The following is a 21,566-nucleotide window of genomic DNA, read 5'->3' on the forward strand; positions in this document are numbered from 1 at the left end:
ATCAACCTGAACCTGGTTTCTGGTTTCGCGACCAACCACTGCAGTACCCAACCCATGGCCGTGGAGGAGGGCGAGAGGGTGAGAGGGTTGGACCCTGATATCCCTGAAATTACGACGTGGGTGGCTCCCACTTCGCTTCGCACTTCAGCTTCCAGACATTCTTTCCTCCTCCACCGTCATTGTCACTGCTACTCGTACTCTCTTCCCAGTCCCACCCATCCATGTCCCATTCGGCCTTCATGATGGCAACCTCTCAATCATCCGCCGAGGAAAAGAAAAGGCTCCGAGGTCTGAGTCGTCTGCTCAAGAAGCGGGAGAAGACGCCGGAGCGGCCTGTCAACATGAGCGACTCGGCCTACGGCAGCAGTGAGGCCAACAGTGCAGACGCAGACGGCGCCCAAGGGAGAAACAGCCCTGACATGGTGCATGCCGAGAAAAACAGTGAAATCGCCAACATCGACCAAGACCGAAACCTTGCACTGAGGCCGTCGACCGGAGAAGTCTTTGACGAGGATACCGGTGAGGTGGTGACGGTGGTGACCACCACCACGACTACCACCACAACCACAACCACAAGAGGCGGCAAGAAACAACAGGAGATGCAGCAAGATGTGCAGCGAGAGGCCCAACCAGGCCCGGCGCCGCTGTCGGAGATGCCTGCAGCGGATCCAATATCTACCCAACCTGCGGTCACGTCGACTTCCACGAGCGCCGGTGCAGATGGACGGCCGCCGCCGCCACCGCTCAAGACAGGAGGACGGCTGCAGACGGATTCGCCGCCGATTCCAGCCAAAAGTGCGCTGCGCAGGTCAGGCGAGGTGCCCCGGACTGCTGTCGACGCCTATAACCATAGTGGTTATAATGGACCCGTGAGTCCTGTTGTTGACCCGGCGCCCGCGGGCCGCCCGGGTGCGGGGACTGGCGCAGGCGCAGGCATAAGCACGGGCATCACGCCTCCATCGAGCCCGTCGCGACCCAACTTCAGTTATCCAAGCCGGTCGTCGCTCAGGACGGCCGACCAGCCCATGCGACACAACCAAAGCACCATCGACGACCTGAAGGCCGCTGCCAAGGGAATTCACGTAAGACACCCAGTACAGCTCTTCCATTCCTACAGCACACCCTCACCCCCAACCCGTACTTCTACTTGCTCTGGTAGACGGGCTGATTGAATGACTGATTGACTGACCATCTTTGTTTGGCACACAGGGCGTCGGAGAGACCCTTCGAGGAACACTGAACTCGACCATTGACCGGCGCTTCCCCTCCAAGAAACCCGAGAAAGCCGCGCTGGTCAACGCCCATAATGAACAAGTTCTCGAGCGAGGCCGCGCCGAAATAGACGGCATTCCTGGGAGCTGGCCGGGGGCTGACCGTGACCATGAACTTGATCCTGAGGAAGACCCCACGGTACCAGTCGTGGCAACCGCCACCGCCGCCGCCGCAACGAATGCTCCTGACCGACGGCGAGAAAAGGAAAAGTCGGGTAGCCTGAGCAAACTGTTCAAGCGCAAACCGGTACCTCAAGACCAAGGACCGTATCCAAATACGCAAGCGAGATGAGATGAAGCGGGTACCCAGGCCAGGGCTCGACAGAACTGAAAAAGAGAAAAGAGCTGCTAGGTGTGATGGGCATTGAGATGGTGTGTCTTGCCTTACTTATCCTTGCTCTGTGCAGTTTTCTCAATACAAACACATTGTCAGCGCTCACAGAAGGTGTCGTGTCTATTGCATCCAATGATATCGGCATACGACAGCCGTTAATGTTTTCTTTTGGTCTTGTATGGAGCCCTAGATCGCTCTTCGCCCGCGCCTTGGACGAGGATTTTTGCCATGTTGAATTGTTTTGTCGGACTACATCTTCACCACTTGATCTTGGCCTTGGTCTTTACCTTATATTTCTGCCGCACCCTCCACCTCTAGGGTACACAGCACACAACACCAAAAACATTCAGGCTGGCTCGCGTCCACCGTCCCAAAAGGCAAAAAGTCAGCAAACAGAGGAGCCCCCTCGTACCTTCCTGGTTGTTGATCAGATGGAAAATCCCTCTTCATCTGATCAGAAGGCCCCTCCCGCCAACCCTTTGCAATTATGACCTACTCGTTTCGAGGAGGAATCCCACGCCCTGGGTCATACCAGCAGGTCGCGCTCTTATGCGGCTTCGGTCAGTCAATTGCGAAGGAAAAGTCCGCCACTGCAATATATGACCTGTGGATTTTGGATGTGAATTGTGATATCATGTGACTGGAGAGTCGGCTACCTTGCAGGTCCATGAACCTGTCGAAACTACCTACTCTTACCACTACTCCTGCCACTGCCACTGCCACTGCCACTGCCACTGCTGCCGCTGCCGCTGGCGCCGCCGCTGTCGCCAGTGCTAGTAACGAGCGATCCCAGATCTTATTAGGACGAAAACAACTCTTCTTGTCGGTTGACTAGGACGAGAACAAGTCATCTTGTCGGTTTGGATCTGGGATCGCTGGCTTGATTGATTCGGTTGGCGATCACGTCTTGTGAGGTGAACAGAGGGATGATGCTTGCATGTGTTTACGTATTTACGAAGGAATGTCTGTCTGTCTCTGTCTGTCTGTCTGTCTGTCTGTCTGTTCGATGATTTGTTGGTTCGATGGTTCCTTGGTTCAATGGTTCCTTGGTTCAATGGTTCATTGGTTCGTTGGTTCGTTGGTTCGTTGGTTCGATGGTTCGATGGTTCGATGGTTCGATGGTTCGATGCTCGACCACAAGGTGATCCAGACCGTATCTCGAAGAAATCCCAGTTGATCTGTAGAATACTTACCTTAGGTAGTGTCAGTCAATATCTCTCGGAGAAGTCTCAAGCTGTTGGCTCAATACCTTTTCTGGTATGGAATAAGCACGTCTGTCTGTGGAAAAAGCCGCATGATATGCTATTCTTGTTCTAACCTTAGAACAAGTCTTGGAATCGAGAACCCATTGGCACTATTGCTAGTTATCATTGATCATTTGTAGCAATTACGCTTGATTCATCTTTACTAACCGGTTGCTGTGCTTGAATCATCTTTACGAACCGATTGCTACACTTGATTTGTCTTTGTCAATGGGTTAGAAAGTTGATTACCAGGTCTGAAAACCGGTTAGCCAAGATGATATGGTTACCAGCTCTGTTTGATTGATCTACAACTTTAGCAAGATGTTTCCCTGCTCTGGTTGATTGATTTATCCAGCTCTAGCATAACCATCAATGATTGCTCATCGACTATATTGTCCTGAGCGACACTTCTTTCATTCAGCAACTATGCTGTCCTAAGCAACATTTCCCTCGATGAGATATCACCAATGTGTCTGCAGTACCGACACAAGCGGATTCACTGGTTCTGCTTCAATCGCTGATCAGGCTCACCATCCTTCCTCAATCCATCTCCACCAAGATTTGCTGCGCCCTGGTTGTTGCCACTGCCACTACCACCACCACTGCCGCTGTCGCCGCTACCGCTACCAGAAGAAGTACCTCCGGTCTGACCACCCTGTTTGCCTGCCTCATGAGGGTCGACTTTGCCGTGTGCAAATTCGCCAGTTCCAACGCGCTGGTCGGGTTGGCCATCCTGGCGGAGACCGTCGTGCTCTGGAGACAAGAATTAGAAAATTGACTTGGATTCGGATTCAACAAACGGTTCAGAAGCCGTCAAGACGGACAGTGTACAGGGTACAGGAGGAAGCCGTCAACACAGACATGGATACAGGACAGAAGGCCGTCAAAACACACAGGTAATGGGGTACAGGACAGGAAGATTGTCTGGCTCTGACCTCGACTTTGACTTTGCCTTGACCTCGACTTCGACTTCCACCTGGGAAAGGGATGAGAGATGAGGAATCTTACTAACCGGTTGGCTGGTAGTTGGACATGATGAGAGAGTTGCTGGTTGATTTGGTTTGGTTGGTCGAGTTGTTGAGTCGTGTTGGTTGGATCTGAGAAATTGATTGACTGATTGACTAATTGACGGTTGGGTTGATGTGATGGATAAAGAGGATGGAAGAGAAAGGGAAACAGTCTGTCTGAGGCGGGAGATGAGCCTGTTTATATAGACCAAACGGCCGTCTGGCTCCTCCTCACCTTCACCTTCACCTTCACCTTGAGACAAGTCACTGCTTGAGACACTCTGTCGTCATGAACATGAACATGAACGTCTGGGTATATGCCTGTACCTGTATTCACCATCGTCTTCGTCACCGCCTCTGTCTCCGTCTCCGTCTTTGTCTCCATCCCATCTCCATCTCCATCTCCTATCCCACATTCCATCACATCACATCACATCACATCACCCCGCCCTGGCGAATGATGATGATCTAGACCTGACAAGTATCTAACCGTCATGCAGGAATCATGCATCATGAATCATCATTCACTATTGGCATCACCTTTCACCTTTCACCTTTCTCCTTTCACCCTTCGCCTTTTACTGCATGGTCCTCATTCCCTACCCTACCAGCTCCTTGCGTCAAACTGGGCACGATTCACTCATTCACTGACTGCACATTCACATGAACATCCATATCCATACCCACATCCAATCCACAGTCAGTCGATCAGCCAGCCGATCAGCGAGCCTCCTAAGCCAGCCAGCCAGCCAGCCAGCCAGCCAGCCAGTCAGCCTTGGCCTCCTCCTCCTGCTCCTCTTCCTCATTCTCCTCCTCCTCCACCTCCTCCTCCTGGCGATCGTAAACATCACCACTGCAGGACCAGGACCAGGCTCAGCAGACCCCTCCTCCTGGCGATCGCCAATGCAGGACCAGGTTCAGGGACTGGCGGTGAAGGGTACCGATGGATACACCCACTGGACGGAGTGCATGAGGGATGAAACAAACGGCTTAGGGCCTTCACCGCCCCCCTCCTCAATCTGCGCCATTGCCATTCGGACCGTAGATTGTAAGTAGGTTGTACAATTACATCCTAGGCGCGATCTGGGCCGCAACTTACTTACACATAGCTCCGTAATTCGATCTGGGCCTCAACTCACTTACACATACCTCCACCCCTCCGTAATTCGATCTCGGCCGCAACTTACTTTAGGTACACATACCCGTAAATAGATCTTAACTGTTCTATCACATCACTTCATTTCATTTCACATCACAGCACTCCACACCCCTCCACTCCACTTCACTCCAGACCAGACCAGCCGAGATCCCCGAGGACGAGATGTGTGATAGATCGGCTTGATTTCCCCGGCCATCCACATCCACCCTTGTAAGAGCAGAGCGGAGCGAGATTCGTCATCATATCACGGAGATGATGAGATGATGAGATGGCAGACGGTGGGTGAATGAGATCACCGCTACACTACTCGTACACTGCGAGTGGTTCCATGTGTCAAGACGGCCTGAATGAGAAACAACGGGAGTGAGGCCCGACTAGGCACGATCGAACAAGGACCTGGTTGGGGATGGTCCAGTGGCAGTGGATGGAAAAAGAAACACAGGGACCAAGTCATGACGAGATTGGTCATTCTCAGCCTTGTTTGGAAGTCCAGGGGCGGCCAATGAGCTGCAGGTTTGACGGAGGTTCCATGCCGAACACTTCTAGGTAGTAATACTACTATAACATATTAACACCTAACACAGTACTGCACACCTTCCACTACACCATCGCCATCGCCATGATCAAGTCATACAAAATTATCATACATCGCCTAGAGGCAATTCTCTGCTTCAAATCCCGTAGGTGCCTCCTATTACATAGTCCTTCGCTCGTATTCCATCGTCTCCAAGATAAGTCTGATTCCTAATTCGTCCGGAGACAATGCCATGCCCTTGCTCACATGGCTCAGTCTAACCTTTTCATGCGTGTTCATTCATTCCATTGGCCATGGGTCGCGACCGACCCGCCAAAGCATCACGCCCATTTGCCATCATCAAAACGCTCAAAAATTATAGCGACAAAATGGTATCCGATCGAACAAATACAATCAAATGAGTCGAGTGTACGGGTAGCCTCATGCGTCCCTAAGGCCCTGAATAGTCTTGCGGAGCTGAGTTGGCAAACACGTAGCTTCTTGGTTTCTGGTGAGACAGCTGTTGAGCAATGTGTGCGTGCTCTTCTTTCTGATTGGGGAACTCTTGGATGTAGAACTCGGTCTGCTTGTGGTCCATTTGAGAGTTAAATCCAAACGCCGACTTGTGCTCTGATGGCAACATCGCCTGTTGGTAGTGGCTGTTGAGTCCATCACACTGTCCTGGGTATCCAAGAGAAGGCACGTATGTCACAGGGAGAAACGAGGGCATCTCGGGAGATGTCAGTGGAGCGTCTGACCAACTACTATTGGTGAGAGGCCCTGCCGAGTACGGCGGTGTATAGTCTGGAAACGAAGCGTACTGAGGTGGCGCCGAAGCCGGTGGACAACGAGATTGCTGCGAATGGGCCCTCATCATGGACTCTGCCACCAATGGTGTGCCTGGAGGTGAGGCTCCCGCGACAGGGAGGTTTTGAGACGCTTGCATGCCATATTGATCAATGTTCCGCGCAAAGAATGGGTTTTTCTCCGGATCGGCCATGTGGGTATTAGAAATAATGTCGGGTGAGAGCAATGGTGCGGGCATCTCTGCCAGTGTTTGCGCGTTAATCGCTTGTTGGGCCATCAACTGATTGAAGGCCTCGGCCTCGGCAAAACTGGCCACACACATTGGCGATCTCTGAGCCGAACTGGATTTGCGAATGCCTGCATATCGCGAGTTGAGACCGTGGCCGGCAGACTTGACATGACGAACCGTATGAGGGACCGCCGGAGTGTTGCCCACACCTTGCCGGAAGGTTGGCGAGATAGACGTCAAGGCCCCGGACGATCGGCTTCGAAGCGAAGCCGATGTCAGAGCAGCTGGGCGAGGGCGCTTGCGTCGCGCAGCGATATCGAGGGACCCGTTCTTGGGAGTAGGGATGGGCTCCGAAGGGCGTTGATGCGTCAGCAGGGTGGGTGAGCTGCCTACCAAGGCGAAGCTTCCAAAATTGTTAGACAGATCGTCCGTGGTTGATTCTCGCCGTGAGCTCGGATAAGATGGCATGGTCAGCCCTGGGGAAGGCAAGGTGGCGGTTGGGTCGTTTTGTTGATGGGCCAAGCCCTTTGGAGTTGCCAAAGGCTCCTGCCAATCTTCTGGCGTTACGACGAAAGTATCCTGCAGGAAGTCGGCCATGGCGTCGCCCGAGTCGGTGCCCTGACTCGACGTGTTCGATGGCTCGGTATCGAAGCCAAAGTCAAACGACGTGTCCTGCAGTGTGATCGGCGAGGGATAGGTCCCGGTACTTGCGTGCTGATTCGGCCACGTCCGTACATTGGAAGTTGAAAGACTCGCATGGTGACCGTTCAACCGGAGGGGAAGTTGCATGGGCGCGGCTTGGGGAGGAAGCTCTGGAGGAGGCATGGTCACTTTGGGCTGGGACGGCTGCTGATGAGCGTGTGCGGCCTTTGCTTGCCCCAGAGCTCGCTGAAGGGAAGCCCAGCTCGCCTCCTTGGACTTGTCTACCACTTTGCCAGGAGACGGCGAATTGTGCACACTCGATTGAGATCGCCTTGTCGGCGAATGGACTGACCGCGTAGGAGAGGCAGTCTCGCTCTTGTTCTCTCCCTGAGTTTCGGCCTTTGGCGTGCGAGCGGAAGCAGGTTCTGTGGTTGTGTTCTGGGCCTCAAATTCCTCTTGCCTCTTCTGCTGCTTCGCCTTTGCCCGCCGGTTTTGGAACCAATTCTATCATCAAGTTAGCCAGCGCATCCATGATTAAGCGTGTTCCAAACGTACCCCGACTCTTTGAAACTTCAGGTTTGTCTGGATAGCCAACTGCCGTTTGACTTGAGAGTTGGGCTTGTGGTTCGCCTGAAACTGTGTCTCTAGAATTTCGACTTGCTCCTTGGTAAGTCTGGGTCGCGTTGAAGCCTCCTCGGGCTCTCCACCAAAGTCGTCGGCAAACATCCCGGGCGCCATGAAGTCGGCAAACTCGGGCAGACCGTATGAGCTGGAAAAGTCGTCGACTTGTTGGGGATGGACCATATAGGTCGGATAAGCAACGCTCGGATATAACATCTGTGTCTGATGCTGGAGGGGGAAGTGCAGAGAATCCTGTAAGAAGGGAGCCATATTGTAATAGTGGAGGGCGGCCTCTTCGTTGTTCGTGCTCAGTGAGCGGGTGTGTAGTCGGTTAGACATCTGAGCATCGCCGGCCTTGCGCGTAGGGGCGGCCCTGCGACCGGACCAGACAGTTCGGGGCTTTCTGTCGACCGGACCGCACAAGGAGAGAGGGAGAGAAAGATTGGGAGGAAAAGGTCGCTTGGATGCAGCAGGCGCAACAAGCCAGGCGGTGGTGGGTAGAGGCGGAGGGAGGGGAGTGTCGCAATCGGATCCACGATTCCAGATCTGACGGTTGGACGAGACGGAGAATTAGGAGCGAAACGAGCTGCGATCGAAGGTGAGGCGAAGTTGGATCCGAATCGACGGACCGACGACCTGGTTGAAGTATGGTGTGGTGGTAGTACTAGATAGTAGTAGATACAAGGAGGGAAGGATAGAGTAGCGGCGGACAAGATGGTAGTATGGGAATCTGGACAAGGTAGGTGGGCGAAGTCGGGAATTTTAGATTTAGAGGCGGCGTAGCAAGGGATCAGGCGAGGACTAACGCCCTTCCAGGACCGGGGTGAGGTAGGGATCCGTCTCGAGGGAAATGGAGTAACAAGAGAAAAGGTGCCATCTGGCACTGTTGAGCGAAGGCTTTTAGATGTGGCCGATGATGATGCGGATGGGTGACAGGGAAACAGCTGCAGCAACAGAGACGCACGTCCTCGTGCTGGGGGGATTTGATGAGCACAGGTATCAGTGCGCACACCGGGGCCCTTTTTTGATCGTCGCCCTGAGAGGTGGGAAGAGAGATGGGGGACAGAGGGGAGGTCCTCGCGCCTTCCGAAGCCCTTTGCCCTTTGCGATCGCGCGAGGACTGAGCTCTTCACGAGGCCTCGAGCAAAAGCCCAGGAGGAGGAGTGGGGATGGCCAAATGGCTGACAGGGATTGGGCCGGGACAGGCGCAGGTACAGTAAGTCAGTAGTGTGACTGACAGTACTACGAGGACCAGGGGCATCCACTCGGGGGCCTAGGCGAACAAGACAGCCAGACGAGCCACTGACTGCGCGGTGGAGTTCTGTCTAGCCTGGGTGGCTTTGTGACCGAGGAATCGCTTCCGTCAAGCCTTTTCCGGTCGCTGGTCTGGTCAGGTCTGGCGAGTCGACATGGTGAAGCAGCATCAGGCGCCAGATGGAACCTGGAGCCGGTGTAGTTAAAAGTTGGAGAAAAGGCGAAGGATATTGTATGTATGCTCCTGGTCGACCAACGTCAAAGCGAAAACTCCGAGGCGCCCGGCGACTGCTGAGCCGACAAGTGTCGTCCAAGTCTAGACCCCGGGCGTATTGGCCTGTACGCTGTACTTTGTGTCCAGAGTACTCCGTCACGGCGTATGGACTTACCTAATGTATGGGTTATGTGGTCGGTTACAGCGGTACTGTCCTCTGCCCTTTTGTGCCCTGGCTCTTCTGTCCGTTGTTGTCCGTTGTCCAGCTATCTTCCTCCTCTTGTCCTCGCGAGGGTATGTTTGGCCCTGGGCGTCATCGTGGCGGATTGGTTGATCTCATGTTCAAGGGGCTCGCGCTGTCAGGTTCGGCGCCAATGCAGGAACACGAAGCGTAGCATCCAGTAGAGGATTGCGCCTGGCAAGGCAATGCAATGCAATGCAAGGCAGCTCAGACAAGCAGAAGGAGAGGCCAGACTATCCTTGCCATCTCAGGCCACCCTGTCGCCCAGATCTAACCTAGTCGGCCCGGGTCTCAGCCCAAACGGCGTCTTGGTGGTACCCTTTCCCACCAAAGGAGGAGGACGCTGGTGGGGTTGTTTAGGTCGAGACGGCCTGGCTGCGTCCTGAAGCCTGAACCCTGGCTCAAGTGGCGCTTGGAGGCTTGGAGGGGAGATGAGCTGTGGCGTGGCGAGCCTGAGGCGAAGCGAGGCGGAAGAAACATCAGGATACGCAGCTCGATACGCAGCTACAATAATTCGACGACCAAACACGCGAAAGACAGGCCGATTCGCCTGCGAGCCAGCCGCCAAACTCGTCTGACGGTCGGTCAAGCTGCCCGTGCCCGTGACTTCAAGTTGGACACTGACTTGACTGCCGTTGCGTCCGTCTCATGTCAAAGCTTTAGTCGGTGCGCCTTCCGACGGTAATTCTCCTTGCGAATAATCTCCAGCAAGATGGAACTCCAGGAACGAACGCAGTTCATGTTACCCGACCTGCCCGGCAGTCTGTACTGACAGGTTCGGTATTCTTAGGGTATTTTGGAAATCATTACTGGGTACTCGGGTTGACAAGAATGGGTAGCATCATGCGCCAGCTACCCACACTCGACTCTGGAAGGTACGGGGACACCATGGGACACCGTGGGACTGTACGGAGTACACTGTACAGACTCCAGAGTCGAAGTGGGCGCCTACACTTGCCTACTCCATCCATCGCCTCATCGTCAGCAACACTGGCATCAGTATCTACTATCCGTACTCCGTACGTATCATCATCACGTCTCCGCCGACCGTCAAGAAGCCTTGTGGATGCAGAGATCTGATGTATCACTTACTGCATCAGATTTGGCACTCCTCCAATAGTCCTCTACATGTACGAGTACGGAGTATCCGTACCGCGAATCCCTCAGCGATCGTCTCTTCATCCTACCATGTCATCCTTGTTACTCTGGGTCTGCACCCCGGTCTGACTCACAGGCATGCCCTGTTCCTGGTACCTGGCTTGGTGCCTGGTAGGTGCCTGGGATGCGCGGGAAAGAGCAGCGGACTGCAAGACACAAATTTGGTACCTGCAGCTGTGGCGGAGGAGATCCAGCTCCGGGAGACAGCTGAAGCGCAGTCCGTCCTTGCACCAGTGCAAACCGCCCCGATGACAGCCATCCACTCAGCGTCCATCGGCCCAAGATCAGCCCATCACGCTGCTTTCCATCACGACCCTTGCCCATTCATGCCTATCCGTTACACGCTCTCCCTGCGAGGCAGCCTCACCACCCCTTCAGACGCGCGACAAGATGTTGTGGTCTGAAACCCTCATAACGAACCGTGGCAAGGCCTAGGTTATGCAAGGGGTTCTGTCGGTCTCCCTTGCGAGAAGAAATTATGCGACATGTATCCGTACTCCGTACAGTTGATTGCACATCCAGGCAATGCCCCAGACTCCTGGTGCTTGACAACCGCTGGCAAGGGATTTAGGCTACACAACATCAGAGACAGCAATTTCCAATGCGCCATCGGGGCAGCATCTTAGCGCATCCGGAATAGAAGGGGATTCGACTCTGGTTCCGGACTACGTGCCAACTTCTTCCCAGCCCAAGGCTGCTGCTATACGATTTTAGCGATTATTATTATTATTATTCGCAGATCTTGTTCGCCTGTCGCTCACTACCTACTCTGTACTCAGCTTATCTTGCCTTTCTTCAGCGACCAGCTATCTCGCAGCATTCGCCACTTGAGTTCTCGGTGTGACACTTCAAATCCGGAACATCCGTCTGTATCGACTGACTTCTTCTACGTCGACATCGGCCTTGATGTTCTTGAACCACTCTGCTCCGTCTTATCTCACCCATCGGCCTGTTAAAATACAACATTTCGTTTTAGCCCAAAGGCCACGACTCTGATGCCAGCAAGACTTGCAAAGTTGTCTGCAAATGAACTAAGAACCCTTCTTAAATACAAAGACCTCAACTGCAGGTAGGAGCAACGATCGCTGACCGTCGGCAACTCACAGACTCACAGTCGATATGCTTCGGCTACTGTTGTACAACGTTAAAGCTGCTAATAATACTGCCAACCTTGCGTGACGTTACTCATACCTGGGTAGGCATCCTCCATACCTACAGAAGCCTCTCGTGGGGCACCAGTTTGCTCGCACTTCGAGCGCAGCATTGACCATCAGTCAGCGCTTTGTCCAATTTATCGGAGCCATCACCTCGTTGACCAATGAGTGACAGGTCACTCTGGGCACGTTGATTTGCACACGGCCTCTGGACTTGCCTGCCTGATTTCCCGTTGCCCCTCGACCGCCGTGCCGGCTTGCCCATGCGGCTCAAACCTACCCCCTACCTCGCACAGCCACGGGTAGATGTCCTTGCAGCGGCCGTCAACGGAACTGAGAGCGTGACAGGATTCAAGAGACCGATCTCTTATGCAGGTACCGTCAGACGGATCACCGTCAATGTCGAGCTTGGACTCGTCAGTGACTGTTTGCAAATGACGAGCTTCCTGACCAGTTTGGACACCACAAGGGTGCTCCGTCAATCACAGCTTTACTCTGTACAGTGTACACCATTCGAAAAGTGGACCGGCTCTTCCAAGGTTGCCATTAGGTATAACGATCAGTCGCTAATTATGGCTGTGATGGGGAACAAGGTCATGCGGCCCTTTCCTCGCCATCGCCGCTCTATCCACCTCCTGGATGGGGTGTCTAGTTCGAGAATTTTGTCTTGTCCTCAACCGACCAAACGCCCTACGCCATGCTGAAATGTGCACAGTAGCAAGCTGCACCAAAGATAGCGATGCTACGCACTGACCAAGGCATTGGTGATCTCGATCTGGACGACTCCCTCGGCAAAGCCCTTGAGGGTGACACTTCTCAAGTCTTGCACAATCCAGTCTGCCCCCGCTTCCTTCACTTGACCAATGGTGTGCGTGGTGGTTAGGGCAACGACCTTGAAGCCAGCGGCCTTGCCTGCACGGACTCCTGACGGCGCATCTTCGACAACGATCATGTGAGCGTCCTCGGCTAAATCCAGCTTCTGGCGACCTAGCCGATAACACTCTGGGTGAGGTTTGCCCTCTTCCACGTCCTCTGCCACTACAATGCAACGAGGATGGGCGAGCTTCAACACTTCAATCCAGCCCGTGAGCAAAGCCCGGGTAGCCGATGTCACGACCGCCCAAGGCGCATTGACGGCTTCGAGGCTTGCCAGCAGTTGGCGAGCACCAGAGATCTCCACTGCATTCTCGCCAAATTCTTTGGGTATCAAGCCTTCATGGTGGCTAATATCTATAGGGCTTTAGCTAAGGACCGAGGACTGGTGTTTTCTTGACGACAACCATACACTCCCAATTGGCCTTGGACGGGTCGTAGATCTTGAAGGTATCGATACTTCTCCGTCCGTGCGATGTGGCAAGGATGACGTTGGGATCGACTCCCATCAGTTCGCCTTGCTTGTGCCAGTGTTTGACGATAGCTTCTGTACTGTCGATGATGGTGCCTATCCCATCGTATGAGATATGACGTTCAGCATTTGCGGACCAGGTAGCACAACTTACCGTCGAAGTCGAACAGCAAGCCGTGGGCCGAGACGACCTCAGGAGGCGCGGAGAAAGAATACTCTCCAGCGGAGCCCATGGTGGCACCCCCTTGGCGTCCGCGGCGGTGAAGGGAGAAGCTAAGAAGGAGAGAAGTAGAACGTTTGGCGTAGGAAGCCTGCTTATTCTATTATTCTATGCTGTCTAGAAGTTCATAGAAATTTCGTCTCCTGGCAGCGGTCGGAGAAAGCTGGAGTTTTATCTCATCACCGCCATCGGCAATGTTACCTGATCTGGAGCGGAATCGGTGAGGCAGTGAATTGCGCCAGCGCACGTGATCGTTAGGACGGTGGCCACGGCATGCCAGTGGTGATTGGTGCATGGCCCGATGCGTCGGTCAAACATCCGCCGATCTGGCTCTTGGCGCTACCCCGACGCCTGCAACTTTTTCTGCCATGGTGCTCGAGAACAGCCAGCATACGAGTATAGTTTCATGCAGCAGTGCATGTTCCCGTGAGATTTCAAAGATGGTCAAATCATGTAGGCTCTATCTCATCCTTGTCTTGAATCCTCTGACCGTCCACAGTTTCCAAGTCTAAGCGCACCCCTGTACGATTAAGGCATAAAATTGAAAAGGCCAGTGCCGCCAAGCAGAGGAAATTGAGAAAAGAGTCGAAAAAAGTAGGATATATCCTCCGGCGTTGGAACCGTAGAAGCTGACAGCCTACAGAATCCTCAATGGAAATCCCGCCTGAAGAAGGACCCTGGAATCCCCAATCTGTTCCCTTTCAAAGAGAAAATCCTCGAAGAGATTGAGGAGAAGAAGAGACAAAAAGCCGAGAATGCACAGAGACTGCGGGATGCCGCAAGGGAAAAGAAGAAAGCAGGCAAGGAGCAGGCCACGAATGAACCTACCGAGGACGACGAGGACGACCTGATGGAGGAAGACGACGACGACGATGACGATGTCCTCGACGAAGAAATGGAGGATGCCAACGACGGCGCAAATCCTTTGGCTGCTTTGGTAGCCTCGGCCCAAGCAAGGGCAGCTGAATTTGACAAAGGGGCTCTCGAAGGCGACGTTGCCGCAGACGATGACGAGGATGAAAATGACGGGGTCCCACTCTCGGAGACCATAGCAGCTGACCATAGAAACCCGGATTCGTCTCGGAGGGCTTTCGATAAAATCTTCAAGCAAGTTCTCGACAGCGCAGACGTGGTATTGTACGTGTTGGATGCTCGAGATCCCGAAGGCACACGGTCGCGCGAAGTCGAACGCCAAATCATGTCCGCCGAGGCAGGCTCCAAACGGCTGATTTTAGTCTTGAACAAGATTGATCTGGTGCCGCCGCCGGTGTTGAAGGGGTGGTTGACACATCTACGACGATATTTTCCCACGATCCCCTTGCGAGCATCGACCCCTGCGTCCAATGCCCAGACATTCGATCACAAGCAGCTCACCGTCAAGGGCACGTCAGAAACACTGCTTCGCGCTCTGAAGTCGTATGCGGCTTCGAAGCAGCTCAAGCGATCTATTTCAGTCGGCGTCATAGGGTATCCCAATGTTGGAAAGTCGTCCGTCATCAATGCTCTGACATCCCGCTTGAACAAAGGCACCCAAAGCTTCGCGTGTCCTGTTGGTTCCGAGGCTGGTGTGACCACGAGTTTGAGAGAAGTCAAGGTTGACAGCAAACTCAAAATCCTAGACTCACCGGGAATAGTCTTCCCGTCGACAGTCGACGGCGAGACCAAGCAGGACCGCGAACGGCGGAGAGCGGAACACGAAGCACGACTGATCCTCCTGAACGCCCTCCCACCCCGGCAAATCTCAGATCCCATTCCTGCCGTGAACCTCCTCATGTCACGACTCTCCACCTCTGAGGCGCTCTACGAGAAGCTGCTAGGCTATTACGGGATTGTTGCGCTGGGCCCGTTCGCCAAGGGAGACACGGTCACGGATTTCCTAGTCCAAGTGGCGCGGAAGCGAGGTAGGTTGGGCCGAGGCGGAGTGCCCAATCTGAATGCGGCGGCCATGACGGTAATCACGGACTGGAGGGATGGGAGAATCCAAGGCTGGGTCGATCCTCCTGTTCTCAGAGTCGCGGATGACGCGGAGATGGTCGAGGGAGATGGAGAGGGCGGAGACAAGGCTTCGGCAGTGGCTCCCGATCGAAAGGAAATCGTCAAAGAGTGGGCAGCCGAGTTCAAATTGGAAGGCCTCTGGGGCGATGGGAGTGATGGGAAGGTAGACAAGGCTGGAAACGATGCTATGCAAGTCGAGTCATGATAGACATGAGGATGCATGGCGTTGGGCGATATGTATTGGGCTGGTCAATAAAAGAATGGTGGTGCTTTGAAATCCTCAAGTCAACATGCAATCTACAGTGCGGCTTCAATAACAGATTCAAGCAGGCCGAGAGAGAGAACTGTGTCTGCACCCCTATCACATGGCAGTCGAGAAAGGTCTATCATAGGCCCCTCGGTTGTCGGTGTACTCAGTAATAAGGTTTGGAGAAATCGTGCCATTGAATGCACAGTGTGATAATAACTGTATAATTAATATTATAGTGACTTCGACCCCCCACGGTCGCGTCCACATTCCGACCGCGTTTTCTCCCAGACTAGTATCTAGTACTTACTACTTCCTACTGTGTCCAACCTTACGTTCCATTCCATCACTGCAATCTTCTGGGTCTGGGTCTGTGAAGTGATTGACCAACGAGAAATCTGTACAGTACGTTCCGGTGTAATATTATTTCTACAACGTCGAAACCGTCATCGACCGCGTTCTATACTGGGCCAATTGTCGCTCGAGAGTTCGGCGCGCCCGTTAAACGCAATATCCAATATCCCCAGTCGCGACTCAGCCTGATTTCAATCCAGACCCCTACGAAATCCCATATCCATACCTCCTACGAAAGGACGCAACCGGGTAGGAAGTGGGATTGGGATTGTCGCACCCCCGACGGCCTCTACCCGTCCTGATCAAGTCAGCCATGCCGCCGCGGAAAAGCAACGCCTCGACGGCGGCGACTGACGCCAACGGCGATGTTTCGATGGTTTCGAACGCGTCGCATGGACATAGCAAATCCGCTCGACAATCAAGTGGAGGGAAGCAAGACGACGGCGTGAGCATTGATGTATGAAGCCAGTCCATGTTCTGCAAATATCAACGCTGGGCCTCCCAGGGGTTTCAGAAAGGCCGTTATTACAAGGATAATTCACTGACAGAGATCTACAATTCTCAGGACCTTCTCCTACCGCGCACGCTCGTGACTCGGCTTGCCCGAGGCGTGCTTCCGCCCAACACATCGATCCAGAAAGACGCGACACTAGCACTGGCCAAGTCAGCGACCGTATTCATCTCATACCTGGCACACCATGCGAACGAGCAGACGACGAAAAAGACGGTGGGACCACAAGACGTGCTCAAAGCGTTGAAGGAAATGGAAATGGCCGGCGTGATGGATCTAGGAGCCGTGGGCACAGATGGTCGGTTGGGCGGCCGGCTGGAGCGAGAAATGGAGGCCTACGAGGAGATCATACAGCGGAAGAGAAAGGGGTACAGGGATAAAGTCAAGGCGCGAGAGAGCCTGGCTGGAGACGGCGAGGACGAGGATGACAACCATGGCGCAGAGAGGGGGGAGCCCAGAAGCAAAAAGGCTAGGAGGATGAGCGAAGAAGAAGATGTTGTCGAGGACGAGGAGGAGCGGTTGCTTGCGCAGCAGCTCAACGGAATGCCTGAGGAGTCTGGGGGTCGGCAGGCAGAAAATGAAAAGAGAAAGAGTGGCGAAGCAGGCACAGGCCAGCCAGTTGAGAACGGCAAGACAAGAGTATCGGCGAATGAGTCGGATGAAGGCGAGGATGAGCCTGCCGATGAGGAGGAGGAGGAGGAGGAAGAAGAAGAAGAAGAAGAAGAGGAGCAAGACGAAGACGACGACCCGGACGAGGACGAGGGCGACCCAGATGAAGACGAAGAAGGTCACGACACTGGTGATGTTGACGATGTCGATGGAACGCAACGCCCCAATGGAAGAGCGAGACCACTCATGCTCGGACGCGATGTAGATGTCGGCAGCGAGGACGAGAGCGATTGAGAGAGAGGGGGGGTGCAGGTACTACTGGTAGGCGGTAGTACCCGCAAACTTCCAAATGCCCATGATATGGTCACGATGACAATACGTCGTCATGGGCGGTCGGTTTGGAATCACCGTGTACTACTCGACAAGAGTGCCTAGATCTTAGACAGCCAGTCCACGCAGTTGGGTCCTCGGGTGGAAAACCAGAGTCTAGACGCCCTGGGGCATGCCTGACAAGATATCAAGTCACTCGGAGTACTGGGTCCAAGGTCCCAGGCACAAAGTGTCGTTATACCTTACATACCTACCTAAGGTACCTATGTATGAGGTATGATTTTGGTCTAACTTGGAACGGCGAAGACCAGCCTTGCCAATAGCACACTTCATCGCTCTCCCTGTTCAGGTCAGAGCGGCCATAGCTGCACCACAGCCATCCTTAGCCAGGGCCTGTGATAGGAGCGTGGAAGATCGAACAAATTAGGTACGGTGATATGTTTAGGGTCTAGATACTGACTAATAAAGCCAGTTGATCTGTCGAAGACTGAGAGAGCATAGTTGGAAGCTAGACATTGACACGATGACAAGTTTGTCTTTTAAGAAAGACCCCGTAAGCAGATCAAACCGCACGGTAGTCGTAGAGTCCTACTCTGTTTCCATTCGATCGCCTGCATCAGTGTCCTTTTCTTGATTCAACTGCTCCTTGACTCCCTCCAGGAAAACTTCGACAGCCTCGCCTCCGCCTAGTGGTACGCCGCCTCGTCGCATATAGCCTCCGTGTCGAACAGGGATGTTGAGAGCTTCACTAATACTGGGTAAGCCACCATCCCGCAGGGCGATTGTGAGACTCGATAGGCTCTGTGACAACTGTGGTGACCGCAAGACCCTCCGAAGAATATCCTTCTTCTGATCCAGACTGAGTGCTTGCTCAGCTGCTTCGACTGATACGTGATCTGTATTTAGAGCTGACATATCGTCTGCTTCCTGCGCCAACGTGACCAAGGCAGGTGGAAGATACTGAAGCAAACGATCGACAAGTTCAGAGTCTGCGGAATCGATCCACGGTATTGTTGTTGCTGGAGTAAGCAGGTCTGAAAGAGTTGTAAAGACCTTCTCCTGTGGAGCTGATTCGCGGCCCGAATTGCTGTTGTCATTGCCCAATGATTGAATGAAGTTCTGAATTATGGCGTCGGGGTCCAAACCGGCAGCGCTGTCACAAGTCAGTTGCCCAGTTTTGAAAGGCCACATACACACGGCGTGGGTGTATTACCTACGCTCTTCCGCCGTCGGCTCCCCCTTCTCGAGACCCTTCTCCTTCCTCACGAAAGTCGCCACCGGTGGCATCTGGGCCTGCTCCCGGTCCTTGAGATGGACGTCGATTGAGAGCATGGTCAGTGCCTTCAGCCTCTTCCATCGTCTCATCCTCGTCGTCGTCGGGGGGATTCTGGTCCTGGGGCAACTCGGCCAGTTCTTGTTGGATGTCTACTTCTTCACCTTGCAGGAGGTTGTTCACAATATGCCCTATCTTCAGGTCCCGGGCGCTAAACCATGCGGGATCGCCCTGAGGATGTTGACTGCGCGACTGCAGCCAGAAAAGGTATCGTTGTGAGCTAGACGAGAACTTGAGAACGTATATTCTTCCATTGGTTGGCGGGTGCGTATTCGATGGGGTGTCGGCACTGGTAGGGTGATAGGGAGTGAACGAGCCATCGCCTGGTAGCATCAACAGGTCCAACTCTGGGTTTTGCGGGAGAGCGTATTGTGGCCGCCAACACAGATGGAGGAGTTCATCTTCCGCGTAGAGGTAAAGGTATCCTTGAGTTGGAAGAGGCTTGACTTTGGGAGGAGAAGAGCTTGTCTGGGAGGTAGTCAGAATATTGCGCTATAATGCCTGGGGCGAGCAATGGGAGGGATTCATGGTGAGAACGAGGCTGCGACACTCACATCAAGCTCACTGAGCCCTGCCCTGAAAGTGATTATTGGAGCAACCGACATGATGAGAAGAATAGAAAATAAACCGATTGATAGAAAATGCAGTAGCCGAAGTCAAGTCTATTCGACGTCAAATCAGTAGCGAAATCCGCAGCTCACTTCAAAAGATGGTGACTGCAAGTCGAATTAGTCCTGGAAGAGCCTCCGCGATTCTACACGTTATGCTTTTGCGTCAGGGAGCAGTCGCCTACGGTACTCGTACCTGGTAGGTGCCTTGGTCAGTGAGCAAATGTAGCAAATGTAGCAAACATGTCAAAGCCAGAGCCGGCTTGGCAACCACACCAGAAATCACATGACAAGTCGCCCACCCACCGAAAATTCCGCCGTACTTTCCTGTTCAGGGACTTGCCGCCAAGGAATGAATCGCACACTGGTCTTCCATCAGTCCACTGCGCCCATCTACTGAAACCAAACCTCCACCACCATTTGGCGACGACAACCTCAGCAAACACTCCAGCCTTGTGGTCAAGATGTCTTCCGTGGAGGCTGTTACGAAGAAGTTTGGGAGCGGCGAGAGATCCGTGCCTCACCCTTCCCAAAAGGCGCGCAAGTTCTACCCAACGGAGGATGTCAAGCAACCTAAGAAGGTGAGTGTTGCCTCTTTCTCTCAAGACTGTTGCGAGAGAGCAAGAATTGGGATGCCGTGTGTGCATGATTCAGCGGACACTCCCAGCAATCCTTCGACACCTTGTACTGACTCAACATTACCACAGGCTCGCAAGACACTCCGCCCACACAAGCCCCGAGCCTCCCTCCAACCCGGCGCCGTGCTGATCCTTCTCGCCGGTCGCTTCCGTGGCAAGCGAGTGGTCCTTCTTAAACACCTCAAGGAGGGCGTCTTGCTCGTCACCGGTCCCTTCAAGATCAACGGAGTCCCTCTGCGACGAGTGAACTCGAGATACGTCATTGCGACATCAACAAAAGTCGACATCAGCGGCCTTGACCAGTCGACGCTAGACAAGATTGCCACCCCCGAATACTTCGCTCGGGAAAAGAAGAGCAAGAAGGAAAAGGGCGAGGACGCTTTCATTAAGCAGGGAGAGAAGCCAGAGGTAGGACCATCCCAGCCATCCGAACGAGGACTGAGAAACTAACGTTCCCACAGAAGAAGCAGCCTACTTCTCAACGCGCTTCCGACCAGAAGACCATTGACAAGCCCCTCCTTTCGGCGATCAAGAACGAAGAATTCCTTGCCAGCTACTTGAAATCCAGCTTCACCCTGAGACATGGCCAGAAGCCCCACGAGATGGCCTTCTAAACGAACCCTATCTCTTGCTGATGCAAGGGGCCAGGCTTTGGTTGGAGACTGAGGGAGAGTCGGAGAGGAGGCATGAGAGACGGGGCGTTTGTTGCGTGCTTGCGCGGTTGACCACCAAGCAACCTTCTTATTCCAAAAACAGACCATGATGGGCCGGAGCATGATAGCCATGAGGGGAGGTTTTCATGGACCTTGCTAGTCTGAGCCGATCATGTGCACAAATCAAGATCGGGCGACCGAAAGTCAATCTGTGGGGTGGGCGAACAAGAGGATCGCAGAAAAGAATTGCACCGGACACTGTTGCGCCTTCGGGATTGATTTTCGAGCCTAGACAAATGAACACCAAGATGAAATCTGTCTTATCGTTCCACGCTCCCTTGAGAATGTTTCTGCTTTGCCCCTTTGCATTGACTGCTGACCTTCTACGTTGCCGCGCCACAACACTGTCGACATGGACCCCCCCAAAAGGACGTGCACAGCTCCCTTCTCCCCATCATCCTATTTCCCATTTGATTCCACGATTGTACAGGAGACTGTCACTGTCACCGTCACCGTCACTATCGTCGGTGTTGCACAAAACGATCCTGGCATTGCTTCGATATTGCTTCAATTGATGTACGTACTGTAGAGGGTATCTAGATGTGAAAACAAGCCCTTTTTCCATGGGCAGAAAAGGAGGATCCCTGAACCGAATGCCAGACTACCGTCCTGGCGGAAATCCCTCCATCAGGGTACCTCGCTTACAAGTGAACGCGTGCGACCATCAGAACGACCGACCTAGCACTAGATGACAGCGGCATCACCTCTGCCTAGCTAGAACTATCTAGCAACGCGTAACCACAAAACTCGTGCAGGAGGGTTGGGAGTAGGCTTGCGCCTCCAAATCGTGTGCGAAGAGCCCATACAGTCTGTT

The 21,566-nt window shown here is 53.6% G+C and overlaps 8 protein-coding genes across 8 annotated transcripts; 4 read left to right on the top strand and 4 right to left on the bottom strand.

Moving 5' to 3' along the window:
* Positions 1-242: 242 nt before the first annotated feature.
* A1O3_01184 (uncharacterized protein) lies at positions 243-1,563 on the top strand (the record flags this gene model as incomplete). The annotated part of the gene is made up of 2 exons (XM_007731332.1): positions 243-1,082; positions 1,210-1,563. The coding sequence occupies 2 exons, from the start codon at positions 243-245 to the stop codon at positions 1,561-1,563; spliced, it is 1,194 nt and encodes a 397-aa protein (XP_007729522.1).
* A 1,782-nt stretch (positions 1,564-3,345) lies between these two features.
* A1O3_01185 (uncharacterized protein) lies at positions 3,346-3,883 on the bottom strand (the record flags this gene model as incomplete). The annotated part of the gene is made up of 2 exons (XM_007731333.1): positions 3,346-3,602; positions 3,862-3,883. The coding sequence occupies 2 exons, from the start codon at positions 3,881-3,883 to the stop codon at positions 3,346-3,348; spliced, it is 279 nt and encodes a 92-aa protein (XP_007729523.1).
* Positions 3,884-5,980: 2,097 nt separating this feature from the next.
* Positions 5,981-8,098, bottom strand: A1O3_01186 (uncharacterized protein; the record flags this gene model as incomplete). Its single annotated transcript, XM_007731334.1, has 2 exons — positions 5,981-7,711; positions 7,763-8,098. The coding sequence occupies 2 exons, from the start codon at positions 8,096-8,098 to the stop codon at positions 5,981-5,983; spliced, it is 2,067 nt and encodes a 688-aa protein (XP_007729524.1).
* A 4,493-nt stretch (positions 8,099-12,591) lies between these two features.
* A1O3_01187 (glycerol 3-phosphatase 1) lies at positions 12,592-13,427 on the bottom strand (the record flags this gene model as incomplete). Its single annotated transcript, XM_007731335.1, has 3 exons — positions 12,592-13,079; positions 13,135-13,290; positions 13,349-13,427. 3 exons carry the CDS (start codon positions 13,425-13,427, stop codon positions 12,592-12,594), a joined length of 723 nt encoding a protein of 240 aa, XP_007729525.1.
* Positions 13,428-13,854: 427 nt separating this feature from the next.
* A1O3_01188 (uncharacterized protein) lies at positions 13,855-15,614 on the top strand (the record flags this gene model as incomplete). Its single annotated transcript, XM_007731336.1, has 3 exons — positions 13,855-13,867; positions 13,914-14,008; positions 14,058-15,614. 3 exons carry the CDS (start codon positions 13,855-13,857, stop codon positions 15,612-15,614), a joined length of 1,665 nt encoding a protein of 554 aa, XP_007729526.1.
* Positions 15,615-16,323: 709 nt separating this feature from the next.
* Positions 16,324-17,424, top strand: A1O3_01189 (uncharacterized protein; the record flags this gene model as incomplete). Its single annotated transcript, XM_007731337.1, has 2 exons — positions 16,324-16,467; positions 16,576-17,424. The coding sequence occupies 2 exons, from the start codon at positions 16,324-16,326 to the stop codon at positions 17,422-17,424; spliced, it is 993 nt and encodes a 330-aa protein (XP_007729527.1).
* Positions 17,425-18,048: 624 nt separating this feature from the next.
* Positions 18,049-19,398, bottom strand: A1O3_01190 (uncharacterized protein; the record flags this gene model as incomplete). The annotated part of the gene is made up of 3 exons (XM_007731338.1): positions 18,049-18,613; positions 18,678-19,261; positions 19,348-19,398. The coding sequence occupies 3 exons, from the start codon at positions 19,396-19,398 to the stop codon at positions 18,049-18,051; spliced, it is 1,200 nt and encodes a 399-aa protein (XP_007729528.1).
* Positions 19,399-19,865: 467 nt separating this feature from the next.
* Positions 19,866-20,653, top strand: A1O3_01191 (large subunit ribosomal protein L6e; the record flags this gene model as incomplete). The annotated part of the gene is made up of 3 exons (XM_007731339.1): positions 19,866-19,982; positions 20,109-20,447; positions 20,501-20,653. The coding sequence occupies 3 exons, from the start codon at positions 19,866-19,868 to the stop codon at positions 20,651-20,653; spliced, it is 609 nt and encodes a 202-aa protein (XP_007729529.1).
* Between the last annotated feature and the right edge of the window lie 913 nt (positions 20,654-21,566).

Source organism: Capronia epimyces (genome assembly GCF_000585565.1).
Source record: "Capronia epimyces CBS 606.96 chromosome Unknown aczIQ-supercont1.1, whole genome shotgun sequence".
Taxonomy (NCBI): Eukaryota; Fungi; Ascomycota; class Eurotiomycetes; order Chaetothyriales; family Herpotrichiellaceae; genus Capronia; species Capronia epimyces.